The sequence below is a fragment of the Lissotriton helveticus genome, chromosome 12, assembly GCF_964261635.1.
Source record: "Lissotriton helveticus chromosome 12, aLisHel1.1, whole genome shotgun sequence".
In the NCBI taxonomy this organism is placed as follows: domain Eukaryota; kingdom Metazoa; phylum Chordata; class Amphibia; order Caudata; family Salamandridae; genus Lissotriton; species Lissotriton helveticus.
This window is the reverse complement of record NC_136073.1, coordinates 780,886-796,798: the sequence shown is the minus strand read 5'-3', so window position 1 is coordinate 796,798 and position 15,913 is coordinate 780,886. Positions and strand designations below refer to the sequence as shown.

General features: G+C 48.7%; 2 protein-coding genes across 3 annotated transcripts in view; one reads left to right on the top strand and one right to left on the bottom strand.

The window, feature by feature from the left end:
- The window catches only part of THOP1 (thimet oligopeptidase 1), a 73,783-nt gene extending 60,186 nt beyond the window's left edge, over positions 1-13,597 (bottom strand). The window contains exons 1-2 of one of the 2 annotated variants that reach the window (XM_078670723.1): positions 13,456-13,597; positions 6,245-6,448 (exon numbers count right to left, since the gene is read on the bottom strand). In XM_078670723.1, the coding sequence (XP_078526849.1) occupies positions 6,245-6,440 (196 nt within the window). In that variant the 5' untranslated portion in view covers positions 6,441-6,448; positions 13,456-13,597. Of the gene's footprint in view, positions 1-6,244; positions 6,449-11,525; positions 12,825-13,455 lie in introns of those variants that run through there. The other variant, XM_078670722.1, reaches the window with a different exon arrangement.
- Positions 13,556-15,913, top strand: part of SGTA (small glutamine rich tetratricopeptide repeat co-chaperone alpha) — a 119,749-nt gene continuing 117,391 nt past the window's right edge. Inside the window, exon 1 of the mRNA XM_078670724.1 lies at positions 13,556-13,694. The gene's annotated coding sequence lies outside the window, so the exon portion shown is untranslated. The remainder of the gene's footprint in view (positions 13,695-15,913) is intronic.

Below are 15,913 nucleotides of genomic sequence, written 5' to 3'. Positions count from 1 at the left end.
TGGGGAGGGAGGTAACTTGTCTGTACGATCGCCGGAGACGGTCCCACTCGGGGATCTCTCCCCCCAGTATCCGGCCGACCCTCAGGGTCCCCGTCTAACAGAGTGCCTGCCATTAAAGCCTTCCTGGAAGGACTTAAGCGGGTCATCCCTCCAAGGACCCCGCCAGCTCCTGTATGGAACCTCAATGTGGTCCTCACCAGGCTGATTGGCCCACCTTTTGAGCCTCTACATTCATGTGAGATTCAGTTCTTAACGTGGAAAGTGGCTTTTCTCATTGCCATTACGTCTCTACGACGTGTTAGTGAGCTGCAGGCGTTCACTGTACAAGAGCCATTCATACAGATTCACTCAAACAGGGTGGTGCTGCGCACTAACCCTAAATTTCTTCCTAAGGTGGTTTCGCAGATCCATGTCAATCAAACCATTGAACTGCCCGCGTTCTTTCAAAACCCAGAGACAGTAGCCGAAAGGATGCTCCACACTCGTGATGTCAAACGAGCTTTGATGTACTACATCGATAGGACCAAAGAATTTAGGAAGACACAACAACTCTTTGTTGCCTTTTCAGCCCAGCACAAAGGCAACCCCATTTCCAAAGCAGGTATAGCCAGGTGGATCGTTAAGTGCATTCAGATTTGCTATCACAAGGCTAAGCACACTTTAACGGTCCCTCCCAGAGCCCACTCCACCCGCAAGTTGGGGGCCTCTATGGCTTTCCTTGGTAATATCCCTTTGGAAGATATTTGTAGAGCAGCCACATGGTCTACACCACACACATTTACTAAACACTACTGTGTAGATGTGCACTCCAAGCAGCAGGCAGCTGTAGGGCAGGCTGTTCTTAAAACACTTTTTCAGACTTCTGCAGCTGGCACAGGCGGCCGCCGTTAATGGAGGGACTGCTATGTATTCTATGCTATAGATATGAATTCAGCAGCCCACATGCCTCGAACTGAATATGCTACTTACCAGTATGCATCTATTCTTGGCATGTAGGGCTGCTAACATTCATATCGCCCGCCCTCCTCCCCGGCGCCTGTAGCGGTTGCAGACTTTTTACACTTACTCTTAGCATGGCCATCGCTTACACTGTTACACTCCATCTTTGCCACAATGGCTAAAAACAATCTGAGGATGGAGTCGATGCCCATGCGCACTGTAGTCCAGGGGAGGAGCCACCTATCTTGTGATACTTCGAAGACTCTTCCAGGACAACAATGTGCAATCATCCGGACCCAACACTAGGCGGCGATCTATGCTATAGATATGAATGTCAGCAGCCCTACATGCCAAGAACAGATGCATACTGGTAAGTAGCATATTCATTCCGGCTGGTGCCACAGCCAACCGCATACAACTGTATATTAGCATATATAGCACATCAGACGTTGTCTGGGACCGCTATTCGCTTATAGTACTAAAAAAATGTTTTTTATATCAAATCATATTTCCGACCACACTGCATTCCAATAACTTTGAAGCCGTTGGCATTCCCATATTATGTGTATTATGTCACTGTTGTCACCCTCACATCTCCAGCACTCCACTTTGATAATCATGCTGCTTTATGTGGTTGGTGCTGAGACCAGTGCTACCTGTGCAAGACACTCTCTCCCTTGAAACACTGTCTGTAGCGCACTCACAGGTCCACGTACCCTACAAACCAGTGTGTTCACTCCCTTTCTACATACCCGGTGCTCTGGCACGTTTGCCTTCTCTACACTCTGTCATGCTCAACTCTCACATGTCATGTGGTGTAGCATGTTCGCCCTATCAAAACTAGAGACTGCGCTCATTCCCACACGCTCTACACTAGTAACCCCGGTCACTCCCTTATCCTACCCTCTGATGCTCTCGCACTCTATACATGGCTTAGGCAGACACTCTTTTGCTCTCCTACAGAACATACACCGAAAGCTTCTCATCCACAAGATAACATATAGAACAGGGATCTTTTACCACCTTCCTCCACAAATCATACATTCAGACACTGTCGCAAACCACACACTCTACACCTTATCCTACCCTTTGGCATGTTCACCACCTGAATACCTTACACAGCGCAGCTCTTAACTCGCTCTGAAAATACCTTTTGGACATAGCTCTCCCTCTTCTAATGACTCAGCCCATTGATCTGTTTGGGAGTGCTCGTCCACCAGCTCAGTCCCTCCACACAGTAAGAACTTCTCAACCTTATACCATAGAAAGTGGCATTCACTCTAACATGGCCTTACTAGAGCATACTTGCAACCACACACGCTACTTTGGAGAGCTCTCACCCCACGCACAAGGTGTGCATGGATGTTCTCATCCCACGCATACTCTAAAGCAGGATGCACGAGCACCACCCATAAGAAACATTGAACTCTCTAACCCGGCATAGCTTGCACAAGCACTAGGGTGCTCTCATGCAAGAGCAGCTCAAACACGGTGCTTTGTAGGTGCACGCGCATCAGGCTATGCAAACAACAAGAAAGTGCTGAAGCCAGCTCATCGTTGACAATGAGTTCTGCTTACTCAGGCTTCTTTCAGAGCTCGGATAAAATAAATAATTTTTTTTCCTGTGTCACCGGTTTGATTCTGTAGTAATGAAAGAATACTCCCCCCTGCACGGCAGACAACAAACCCTCTCCCTCCAGCACCATTATTACCATAGATAAACAGGAGCCTTTGAGGACATGCCACCAATAAACATCATGTGAGCTTACCGGCAGCGTCAGGACCCAAAGTAGAAAGACTATGATCACGCTTAAGAAAGAGTTAGAAAGGGACACATGCTACACTCAAATGTGGGCACTGAAGTACAAAGTCTGGAAGCATCCCATGATTAAGAACCCAGTAGAAACCGAGCATGTTTTTTATACAACAGTTACTTCAGTGAGGTCTTCTTTCACGCAATGCACAATTTTGGTGCTCTTGTGTGAAGAACACTGCACACCGAGTACCTTAGGAGCCTTGACATAACACAAGGCAGACTTCAGTCTAGCAGCGCCAGCAGACACAACTTCACACAGAGATCCCCCTCACAGCCATCATGATTCTCAGGGCAGAGAACTGGCCCCAGGACGGTCTCTGCCCGTGACAGGTCCTTCCGAGCGCAGAGGACTAACAGCGAGTCTGCTGTGCCTCCCTTCCATGAAAATACAAAACAGAGAACTCCAGCTAGAAATTAAAACGTAGACATTGCATTTCCATGCCAAATGTGATCAAATCGAAAGGAGTCTGCTTTCTACATCCACCAAGATCTGGAACGGATCGTACAAGGCCCATCACAACACCGGACACACATATCTGAACAACCACCTCTCCTTCCACGTACCCAAAAACACCTCCGATCAGCCAACCTCTCTGGCCACCGTCCCACACATCTACAAGACCAGAATAGGAGGAAAGTCCTTCTCCTACCTCGCAGAGAAGCCCTGGAACGAACCCCCTGCCCCCCCTCCACATCCAACAAGCTCCCACAATGCCCCAGTTCAGGAAGGACCTCAAGACCTGGCTTTTCGGATGACCCTAGCAATCAAAGGAACCGCCCACCCTCCCCCGCAAGTGCCTTGAGACCCTCACGGGAGAGTAGTTGCGCTTTACCAATCCAGATTGATTGATTGAAGGAGCACCAGGTATTGCCTGGCAAGGATAATGTGCAACAAAAAGAAGGAAATGGTAATAAAACACAAATGACGTCGTAGAAGCATTAAGGTAGTTAGTGACGGGTACAGGGGTGCAAAAATGTTATTGAGGAGGGATCAGGGTAAAAAATCACAACGGGAAAGCGGGCCCCAGAAGGAGTATGAAGGGGTGAAAAATAAAAAAGGGGCTAAGGAGGAAACTACCCTAAAAAATAAAAAGAAGGAAAAGGACACAAAACAAAAGGGGCAAATAAAAAAAGAAGGGCAATTAAGGTGGTGAAGAGGTTGCCACCAGACAACAAAAACAAAATTATACAGTAGGCAGAAATCGGATAAAAACAAACTTGATGCACAACATTTTTCAGCATGAAGAGATTTCATCAGGATCGGTTCATTAGCCGGGTGAATGCCATCGAAAGGGAAAAACAGGTGGCAACTGGCTTGATGGAAAGTCTTCACTTAGAACCGCACATCATTATACTCTGAGAACGGGCGCCAGGGTGAATGTGAATCATACGCGGCTGTCCAGGGTGCACTTTTAACTAACCTAGTGAGCAAGCGATCCGGAGGCACAGCGGTTCGCACAGCAACTCGGGCTGGTGCATTTACAGCACATGGGTACTGCCACCTCGGGCCCGCAGACCGCACTTGACTAAACCCAGAAACTTGGTGTGATGACAACTTAGCAGGTGATGGAAGTCTGCTGAGGTTTCGGTCGGTTTCTCCTCATTCTATAGACATCTTGGTCTCAGATGAAAGGGCCTTCTGGTTTGTCATATGAATGAAACATCAGAGATTCCTGAGAAGATGACTGAAAAATGCCAAGTGATGCTCAGGTGGAGCTGTGCTGAGGTGATGCTGCTCTGATGCAGAGGTGGTGGTGCGCTAATGAGGAACTGGTGCTGCGTTAGTGCTGAATTTCTGCTGAGGTGCACTGATGCGGAGTCGGTGCTGTGCTGATGTTGAGGTTGTGCTGTGCTGGTCTGATGAGCAGCTGGTACTGTGTTGATGCTGTGGTGGTGCTCAGCTGATGCAGAGTGATCCTGAGCTGATGCGGAGTGATGCTGAGGTGGCGCTGAGTGATGCTGTGCTGAGTGATGCTGTGCGAAGTGATGCTGTGCTGGTGCCAAGTCATGCTGAGGTTGTAGTGTTGCACTGGAGCTCAGGTGTGCCGAGTGATTCTGAGTTGGTGCTGTGCTGAGGTGATGCCACACTGATGCTAAAATAGTGCTGCGTTGGTGCCGAGTTGCTGCTGAGGTTAGGCTGCTCTGGTGCTGAAATGGGGCTGCACTAGTGGTGGTGTCTGATGCAGAGGTGGTGCTATGCTGATGCTCAGATGGTGCTGTGCTGATGTTGAGGTGTTGCTGCATTGGTGCTGTGGTGTTGCGCTGGTGCTGAGGTGGTGTTGCGCTGGTGCTGAGGTGGTGTTGCGCTGGTGCTGAGGTGGTGAGGTGGTGGTGCGCTGGTGCTGAGGTGCTACTGCGCTGATGCTGCACTGGTGGTGCTGTGCTGATGCAGAGGTGGTGCTTGCTGCACTGATGCCGAGTGATGACATGGTGGTGCTGCGCTGGTGCTCAAGTGGTGCTGTGCACAATGTAAATAGGTTGATCTTACTCTCTGCCGTCTTATTAAACTAAACTCCATTAAGTAAATATATTATTAAAGGTTTGGACATTTGAGCTAATGAAACAAAAAATGTTATAGGATGAAAAACAACATCCCCCCTGCTGAAAAAAGGCTTGTGAAAGAAAAGGCAGTGGAAAACAAGATAAGTACATGATTTGCAGTCCTCGAGCCCAGGGAAAGACAAAAAGTAGGGCACCTAAACTAACTTATATGGCCGATAGTGAAGTGATGCATGTAACCGGGCCACTCTCCAGGGCGCGACCAAAACAGCAAAAGGATAGACAATGTACACTATCCACCAACGAAAACAAAGGAATTCCGAAAGGCACCTAAAAGAACTAATCAAAACGAATGGGCGTGCTGAAAGCCCATACAGTAGACACAGCAAGTTTTTTTTAAAGTTAATTTTAATTGTTTTCCAAAAGTTAATAAAGATGTCAATGTAAGTTTCATAAAGGACCCTTCCCTTGCAATCAAATGAGGTCCTACCCGAAACAGCAGCCTTGGAAAGGATGCAAGTATAACATGGAGTTCCAGCACCTTCCGCTGACACATACATACAAGTGCTCATGCCATCGTCCCTTTAAAATACACACACGGCATTCCGAAGCTTGAACCAGTGCTTTGAAGAACCCTACCTGTTTACTCCCCTTCAATGTCACCCGTGTCAAAGCTGCAACACGCAAGCCCTGGACCTCTGAAAATCTTCTGTAGTGAGGTTGTAAGCCAAGGAGAATGCTACTAGAGTAATCAAATTTCATGTTCGACATCACCTTAAGTTGCCACACACAAATGCCATCCTCTTGTGTAAAACGCATGCCCTAAGCTTTCCGAAGCTTGACCAGGGCCCTAGCAGAACACTACGCTCTTACTACACCACTGCATCAGCCAGCACCTTAAAATGCCACACAACCACCACTGTCCTCTGTTAAACCCAACACATACCCCACAAGGTCTGAAGCTTGAACCAGAAGCTGTCAGAATCCTACCTGTGTACTCCGCCTCCACGTCAGCCAGCACCTTCAGTGTGCTCTCCACCGAGACGGCCTCCAGATCCTGTGAACCCACTGTGTCGTAGACGCTCTTTGTTTTCTCAATAAGGTCAGCAGTCATAGAGGTGATCTGCTCGGTCGTCAAGTCCCAGCGCAGGCGATTCACTTGACCCTTAGCAGCCTGGTTATTCATGGCGTCACCTGTGAACAACAAATACATGAGGAGGCTGCAAACAAGAAGGTTATAGACCACTGAAGTTGAAACCCAAGAAACACTGAACACATGTTTCAAGTGCTAGCTCCCATATTCAGTGGGTCAAAGGTAAGGACTGAAGTGACAAAGATCATGTCAAAATACTCCTTCTTCTCGTGGCAACGGCCTGAGTGCTTGGGACTTGCAATGTCCTCTTCTCCACTCGCTAACCCCTTAAAGTGGCCTCTGCGCCCTAGAGATAATGATCATATTTGCCACAAATCATACATCAGGGTTAGGCAAAGTACATGTACAAGAAAAAAAACACCAAATTAGTATGTTATTTTAAAGGCCTGAAAAACAAACAGCAGGTTGGAGTTCAGCAAACTTAAAAAGAACACCTGCTGAAATGTCAACTTTTCAATAGTTTAATTTTTTCAAAACATTCTAACATTAACATTGACCTATTCCATACATTTGTTCTTTGCATTTCCAAGTCCCTCCTGTCTAGCCTCTTCCTTGGGTGATCAGCAACAGTAGAATGAGGATGGCAGTGGCGTGTGCACATCACTCACACACTGTGGGCCGGCCCCCCCCGGGCTCTCTGATGGATGTAGGTGTCCAGTAACCATCACAGGGTATGGCTGGTGTGAGAATCTCCCTACCTAACACAGATGACAATATTGACTCAATTTAGAAACACCCGAAGTATGGCTTTGAGCCTCTTTGTGAGTATTAGGCACATGGTCTTAACATTCTATCCCCAGCAAGCGAGCATGGAATGTATATGCTGAAGCGACCCATGCAACACACTCATCCACTCAACCAGTGACCATGGGCGCCGTGAACACGCAGTCATACAACAATGTACTATAAAACTAGGGATGATGTGTACTGCTACCACACACTTGCTGTCTCCTGCCACTTAATTCACTTACAGTTTTCAGACCTTCATCAAAACTTCCACAAAATAATGATTAGGTCCTCCCTTCCTCAGACATCACCCCCCTCCGGGGGGAAACAACAGCTCCTACCCATAGAAGCAGAACAGCTACCAGTCTAGCTCTCAACTTCCAGCTGCACGTAAAAAGACATAAAAGGTAGTGAGCCAGTTGCAGGGTCACCTGCACAGCACTCATCATCTGGGTTTCCAACAGACGCCTTCAGGCGGTGCAAGCGGCCCTGCTGGAAATGACCAACGTAATAGTGGTGTGGTCATGTTTGTCCTACTAGCCACCATGGAAGCATTTGGCACGAACGACCGTCCCCTTCCACTGGAACATCTGAAGTCAGTAGCAAGTGCTGGGGTCCCAGCAATAACATGGGTTAAGGCCTTTCTTTCCAGAACTACCATCACAGTCGGACCCTTCAACATCGACTCCTGCCCCTCAAAAAGGAGATAGAGAGTACCACAAGACCCCTCCTTATCAAACATGCTGCCACTGAATTCATTTATTTATTGTTCATTTAGAAAATGATGGCTGGGGCAAAGTAAAGGTTATTTTCTTTCACAGCAAATCCAGACTCAACAAGCATTTGCAATGCAATAGGTCTAGCATTTACGCGAGTTTAAGCTATTGGCATTGTAAATGTCCATACTTTTTATTTAAATTTTAAAAACCAAAACATAAATAAAAAGCATGGACATTTACAATGCCAATAGCTTAAACTTGCGTAAACCCGAGACATATTGCATTGCAAATGCTTCTTTTGAGTTGGAAGAGCTGTGTGTCTCATTGCGCACGGCAGCCATTATTTAGCATGTAAATCCTTCTGCTTTCTTAACATATTTCCGACATTAGGCTATGGGAACAGCTTTTGTGGCTACAGCCTGCCTCCTTGACATCTGTCCAGTCCGGCAAAAATTTCCCTCTTGGGAGAATGGGGGGGAGAGGGGGGGGAGACGCTGTTCAGATCTTCTGCGACAGTGCACGGGCATTTTCGTGTACTTTCGTACAGCAAAAAAAAATTCTGTATAAATGGACTTTTCTGTGGGTATATTTACACGAAACGAATAAAAAAATGGGGAAAAATCTTAAGGTGTCAATACCATCACCGTTTCAACATCTGAATCTCACAACTGCACGACACGAGTTTTAATCCTGACAGCGTTAAGTCAGCCTTTCATCCTTCTGAGGTCTGTTCATTAAGTAACAACTGCCAGTTACAGCACTTCGAAATAGCAGAGGTGTGGCACCAAAGCCTACATAAAACACAGTACGAATTATTAACTGGAATAAGATAAACATCATTTTACTGGAAGGCCCAGGTCTGAGGGTTATGGGTAAGATAAGGGAACAGGACTTCCTGGAAAGAGAAAACACCGGTCCTTTGCCCAATTACCCCCCTTAAATATCACTTTAATGTACTTGTTAACGCCCATGGCGGAGAGGGATAATTCTTCCAGCAATAGGCAGAGTGGAGCTGCAGGGGCTCTAAGAAGGGGTGAAAAAACAACTAAGCCTCAAACAAGTAAATGGTCTTTTAAAGACCTGTGAAGTACTTGGGTGCGGCTGCAATAAGACGGGCACCAGCCCACAGCAGCTCAAAAACGGTCTGGGTATGTGCCCGGGAACCTACCCCAGCCCGGGCTGGGGGTTGGTTATGGGGAAGCTGAAGCCCTTAATTCCCAATGCAAACCTACAAACTCCGTTCATGCAAGTCAGAGTGAAGCACGCGAGAAAACATCGAAAGCGCTTATCTCCTGGAAGCAATACAACGGCCAACGGTACGCTATCCAAATACCAAATTACATAAATAATACCAAATTAATTGATGCCAAATTAAGACTGCGGCTTGGCATAAGCCAGGAGTTAGCCCATCCAACCATCTCAACTTTCACTTGCCCAACCCTCTCACCGGTGCATTCACTCAGCAGCCCATCTATCTATCCCACCCACTCATCCACCACCGACCCACACAACCAACCAACCAATAGACAGACACTAGTGCAGAATGAAAACAAACTGGATCCGAAAGATTTTTCTTCAAGCAACACCCAACACTTTTCAACCTTTATGTCACCCCCTCTGCTCTCTCATAAAGTCCTTCGCGGCTTCAAGACAGTGTCATATGCCGACGACACGCAAATCATGGCGTCCTTTTATGGGGACTCAACGGACACTGCACTGAGATTCCATGATTTCTTGCATGAAATTGGACATTGAATGTTCCGAAACTGCCTGTAGCTAAACACACGGAATACAAAGGTGCCTCTATTCAGACGTGACACCTTTCTGGCAACCAAGCTGGTGGCCACAGGAAATAGGAGAACGCCCAACTCCCATCTCTAAGGTGAAAAACCTTGGAGTCTACTTTGACATTAAGATGTCCTTCGAGGGCAAATCAACACAATCACTTCCACCTTCTTCTACATGATTGAAACCATCAGGGGCACTTCACTGGTGTCCCTACGTTGAACTTTTAAGTACCTCGTGCCATTGGGGCTAGGGCACGTTACCAGTGAGCACGCTACGTTCAGAAGGATGAAAACCAAAAGGATAATTTTGATGTGATTATGGTGTGCAAGATCAGTCAAAAAGATAGGCTAGGTGCACCGCTGATTAAACGACTTTAAGAAAAGGTAAGCGAGTGTAACTTGAGTTTTTAGGGATGTTTGGGTGCTCCAGCAGGTAACGTCTCCATCCGTGTACGTTTATGAAATTCCACTGAAAAGTGCACACATCAACCGTGAGTGCATCCCTGCATCGGGCACACCTTTAGTACTTCAAAGAAGGCTCCAAATAGAAACGTTTGTTCGTGATTAAAATTGATTTATTTCTCAATTTTTTCCAGTTTTTGATTTCATTCAATATTGTTTGTTCAGATCAGATATCTTTATCATACATTCATCTGTATTATGCTTTCTCCATGAACTTATTATCATCACTCCGATGCATTTCGGGCTAAGTTTTCGGTCAGTTCACCGGTTGCTCATGGTGTGAGAGGTTCACTCCGAACGGGTTTCTGGCTCTCGGTATAACTTTTCGGGTGAAAAAAATTGAGAAATAAATCAATTTTAATCACGAACAAACGTTTCTATTTGGAGCCTTCTTTGAAGTACTAAAGGTGTGCCCGATGCAATTATGGTGTGCAACCCATACTAAAAAAAAAAAATATGATTCACGTTGGGTCACATTTGGCAACCTACCGCATTAATTTTCACGAGGAATGTAACATTTTCACCAACTACAAATTGGGTTTTTGCAAATCAACCTATTTATGTTGGTTCTCAAAAACAGAATGGATTTAATAAAAGTTGGTGTGCACTTTTCGGCCACTTTAAGTGAATATATATTCTACAAATCCAGCCCACAGACAGGCGGTAACATTTGGAAACACACCAGCACGGAATACTATAGTATACATTTTAACAGACCCGTAAGTGCATTGAAGGAGATATAATATTATACTTAAGACTACTATAGATACACAGAGGAAACATATGGCAGAGGTGAACTCTTGGTAGGGAGGACAAATGGACAGGACCACGGCGTGGCTAATATTTCAACAACCAACTGGACTAGATCCTTTCAACCTCGACAACTGCAGAGGTGTCTGGGAAAGGAGTCACGGGCCAATCTGACACTTACGACCATTGGTCTCCTGTGCCAGGGTGAGCTTTCCATCTCAGCACAATGCTCAGAGCAAGGCCTGAATGCTCGAGAGATCAGTCGCGGATTTGAAGACAGCTCCTCATAGAAATACCCCACACGCTTCGTGGCCCAATGCTTTGAGAGTCTACGTCGAGTAATAATCACCCTGACTAGACCAAGCATATATGTATTCGTTTCATATAGCACTGCACATCCAGCATGCCCCTCTCATGCTTTCAGAGCCCTGTGGGTGGACAGGGGTATTTATGTTTAAGGTGAAAGCTGAAGCCCTGCAGTCTTCAAAGACTCTCCTCTTTTACTTGGAGTTCATTTGTAGGCTGCATCAGTGAGCAGGACCAGGAGCTTGGCAAGCAAGGAATCCCTGGCCCCTCGCACCATCGCCAATCTCCACTATGCTTCTGACTCGCAAGCCCAAATGTAGTCTCTCGCCCACCACCATTCCTCCCAGCTGGCATGCCTCCCCGGGTACCTGTGGGTGCCATCTGCTGCCTGGAGCTCCTGCACTCGGTCACGTCCAGTGTCCGTGCTGCAGCCAGGGTCACTATGGATCAGTCTCCCTCTGCCCGATCCTTTCCACGGGTGTCTCTCTTGGTCCTGTCCTTCTGCGGTCACTCTCCCCTGATCTCAGCAGCACAGCCGGGTGGACGCCTGCCTCTCGCTCCCCTCTCCTCTGTCCCTCTCTTCCTCTAGATCTCTCTTTCCTGTCCCTCTATTACTCTCTTTCCTCTGTCCCTCTTTTACTCTCTCCTCAGTCCCTTTCTTCCCCTAGATCTCTCCCTCTCTCTCCTCAGTCCCTCTCTTCCCGTAGATCTCTCCCTCTCTCCACTCTGTCCCTCTAGATCTCTCTCCCCTCTGTCCCTCTAGATCTCTCTTTCCTGTCCCTCTTTTACTCTCTTTCCTCTGTCCCTCTTTTACTCTCTCCTCAGTCCCTTTCTTCCCCTAGATCTCTCCCTCTCTCTCCTCAGTCCCTCTCTTCCCGTAGATCTCTCCCTCTCTCCACTCTGTCCCTCTAGATCTCTCTCCCCTCTGTCCCTCTAGATCTCTCTTTCCTGTCCCTCTTTTACTCTCTTTCCTCTGTCCCTCTTTTACTCTCTCCTCAGTCCCTTTCTTCCCCTAGATCTCTCCCTCTCTCTCCTCAGTCCCTCTCTTCCCGTAGATCTCTCCCTCTCTCCACTCTGTCCCTCTAGATCTCTCTCCCCTCTGTCCCTCTAGATCTCTCTTTCCTGTCCCTCTTTTACTCTCTTTCCTCTGTCCCTCTTTTACTCTCTCCTCAGTCCCTTTCTTCCCCTAGATCTCTCCCTCTCTCTCCTCAGTCCCTCTCTTCCCGTAGATCTCTCCCTCTCTCCACTCTGTCCCTCTAGATCTCTCTCCCCTCTGTCCCTCTAGATCTCTCTTTCCTGTCCCTCTTTTACTCTCTCCCTCTCTCCCCTCTGTCCCCCTAGATCTGTCTCCTCAGTCACCCAGTATCTCTCTCTCCTCTGGATCTGTCCCTCTCCTCCCCCTGGCTCTCTCTCTCCTAAGTCCCTCTTCCTCTAGATCTCTCTCCCCGGTGCCTGTAAATCTGTCTCTCCCTAGTCCCCTCTCCTCTGTGCCTCCTTCCCTGGATATGTCCCGCTCCTCCCCTGTCTCTCTCTCTCTCTCTCTCTCTCCCCTCTGGATCTGTCCCCCTCTCTCTCTCCCCTCTGCCCCCTCCCCCTCTCCTCCCCTGTCCCTCTCTCTCTCTTCTGTCCCTCTCTCTCCTCTGGATCTGTCCCCCTCTCTCTCCCCTCTGCCCCCTCCTCCTCTCCTCCCCTGTGTCTCTCTCTCTCTCTCCTCTGGATCTGTCCCTCTCCTCCCTCTCTCTGCTCGGCCCCGCACGCTCCCTCTGCCGGAATGAAAACAATGAACACCGGCTCTCCCCGCGCGGGGCACGCTGGGATAGTGGAGCTGTGCTCTGCTGACAGTTACAGTGTTTATTGCACTGCCTCGATCTAACCCCACTCCCAGGCCCCCGGGGCAGTTCTTCGTATGGCAGACGCTGGGGGTGGTTTCCTAACGTGGCAAGTTACGGTTTGAGTGCAATCACAGATAAACAGGAACACTTTGCCCTACCGCGTTCCCGCTCTAAGATGGCCGCGCCGGACCCACAGGCGCTCCTGCACACTATAAGAACCAATCCCATCATGGCCGCCGCAGCAGGACCCACAGGCGCCCCTGCACACTATGGGGAACCCGATCCATCATGGCCGCCGCAGGACCCACAGGCGCGCATGCGCACCATGGGAACCCGATGCATCATGGCCGCCGCAAGGTGTCAGTTCGCATCTTTTAGCTCTCAGTTCTTTTCTTTTAACTGTAAGAACTGTTGACGCACTGGGACCAAACTGCTCTGAATCCGCGCGTCTTCGCCATCGACCTACCGTATTTTTAGTAAATAAAAATAAGTATTTTCCAGCTCCAATTTCACGCGGGGTCCTCCACTGTTCAATGGCTGCCGCAGTCGAGTAGTTCTTCGTCAGTGTCCTGCTGACCTCTGCTCTGTGTCGTGAGGATCACGTGACTGTCCAGGCCGCTGACGCACCCTTCCGGTGATGCAGCACGTCGGTTGGTTGTGCGCAGGCGCACATCAGAAGGAGCGTGGACCGTGCGGAGGACTCTGGTGAGGGGCCGGGGGCTGGGGGGAGGGTATGTGGGCCGGTCTGAGCCCCTCTAGCGCCTTAATGAAGATACCCATGTGGTGTACAGCACCCCCCAAGACACGTGAGCCCTCCCTGTAGTTTCAGGCAGAGCCCACAACAGACCCTCACTGATCCCCAGCAGGGTCAGACACCGCCCCCCCCCCCAGCAGGGTCAGACACTGCCCCCCCCAAGCAGGGTCAGACCCCCCCCCCCCAGCAGGGTCAGACCCCGCCCCCCCCAAAGCAGGGTCAGACCCCCACCCCTCCAAGCAGGGTCAGACCCCCCCCCCCAGCAGGGTCAGACCCCCCCCCCCCCAAGCAGGGTCAGACCCCCCCCCAAGCAGGGTCAGACCCCCCCCCAGCAGGGTCAGACCCCCCCCCCCCAGCAGGGTCAGACCCCCCCCCCCCCCAGCAGGGTCAGACCCCCCCCCCCCCAAGCAGGGTCAGACCCCCCCCCCAAGCAGGGTCAGACCCCCCCCCCCCCAAGCAGGGTCAGACCCCCCCCCAAGCAGGGTCAGACACCGCCCCCCCCAGCAGGGTCAGACACCACACCAGAGTCAGACACCGCCCCCTGTAGTGTCATTCACAGCACACAGCAGGGTCAGACACCACCCCAGGAATGTAAGACACCGTCCGCCATTCGCCAGCAGGGTCAGGCACTTTTGCCCGCGTCTGTGGGGTCCAAAACTGTTTCTTCCCTACCCATGTGGGGTCAGACACTGTCTCTCCACCCCCCGCCCCCCCCCCCCACTCGCAGGCTCACACACTGTCTCCCCCCTCCTTTGCGGGGTAGGACACTGTTTCCCCCGCTCGCGGGGTCAGACACAATTCCTGTCCCCCCCCTCGCGGGGTCAGACACAGTTCCTGCCCCCCCTCACGTGGTAAGACACAGTTCCTGCCCCCCCTGACGTGGTAAGACACAGTTCCTGCCCCCCCTGACGTGGTCAGACACAGTTCCTGCCCCCCCTCACGTGGTCAGACACAGTTCCAGCCCCCCCTCACGTGGTCAGACACAGTTCCTGCCCCCCCTTGCAGAGTCAGACACAGTACCTGCCCCCCCCGCAGAGTCAGACACAGTTCCTGCCCCCCTCACGTGTTCAGACACAGTTCCTGCCCCCCCTCACGTGTTCAGACACAGAAATTTGAAATTTTTGGAATTTTATCTTTATTGTTTAGTTAATTAAAACAATAACAATATTTGTATATTGAACAACCATTGTAAAAATGTATAAGCTTTTCATAAAAATAGAAGAATGAATTAAAAAACATATTATAAAAACAGGTAATAAAACTCAATTATATTCCTGAAGTTATTCATATCATTATAGAAAATCACAGTAGCAAAAAGTCAAATCATTAACAATTCGAATCTCCATGTTGTTTAAGATGTTTTTCAAATGCCTGCAAGAACTTCACCAGGTTGCAATGTAAACGAGGAGCAGTTGTGTCCAGGCTTCCAATAATGGCAGATCTACATGTTCGTAGCCTCTTAATCCGAAAACTAGGCTTTAAAAAATATGTACGTTCCTTGGACAACATCTTACAATGACAAATTATATGTATTAGATCTTCTTTGGGGCTACCACACAGTCGACATGTGACAGCTACATGCTGTTTCCAGCCCGGCTCCTCAGCTAAAGTTGGGAATTTGCCTAGCCTCAATGCCATCAACTTTCTCTTAATAAAAATGGAATAAGTTGTTTCCAGGTACAATGCTGGGGTTAATGTTTTATAGCCGTTTATCACTAACCAAGAGTGGGAACGATGTGAAAAAATTTCTTTATCCAAAATCAATGAATGAGGTTTGGCCACTTTGTTTAAAGCCTGTTTTAATACTTCAAATGACAGATTTTTATCCCAGAGGGTTTTTGTGCAAGTAGCCTCCAAAGCATGTGTAAGGAATTGATTTGCTTTTGATTTTTTTTTGTGAATTAAGCTCCTGCCATAGATGGGTATTAAGATTATTGTTGATTGCTTTTTCCTTGATCTGGTACCACACCTTGATGTACGAATATAATCTGCCCAGTGTTTCAAGCCAAATTCGAGACGTATTTGTGCTGGTGATGACATGCTGGGTAATCGAAGAACCTTCTTGTAAGTTTTAGTTATTAAACTGTTTAGTAGGACCGCATCCTTTCCATGCATAGCCACACTTGCATACGTCAAAGTTGGAAGGATTTTGTTGGCCATCACGATTAAT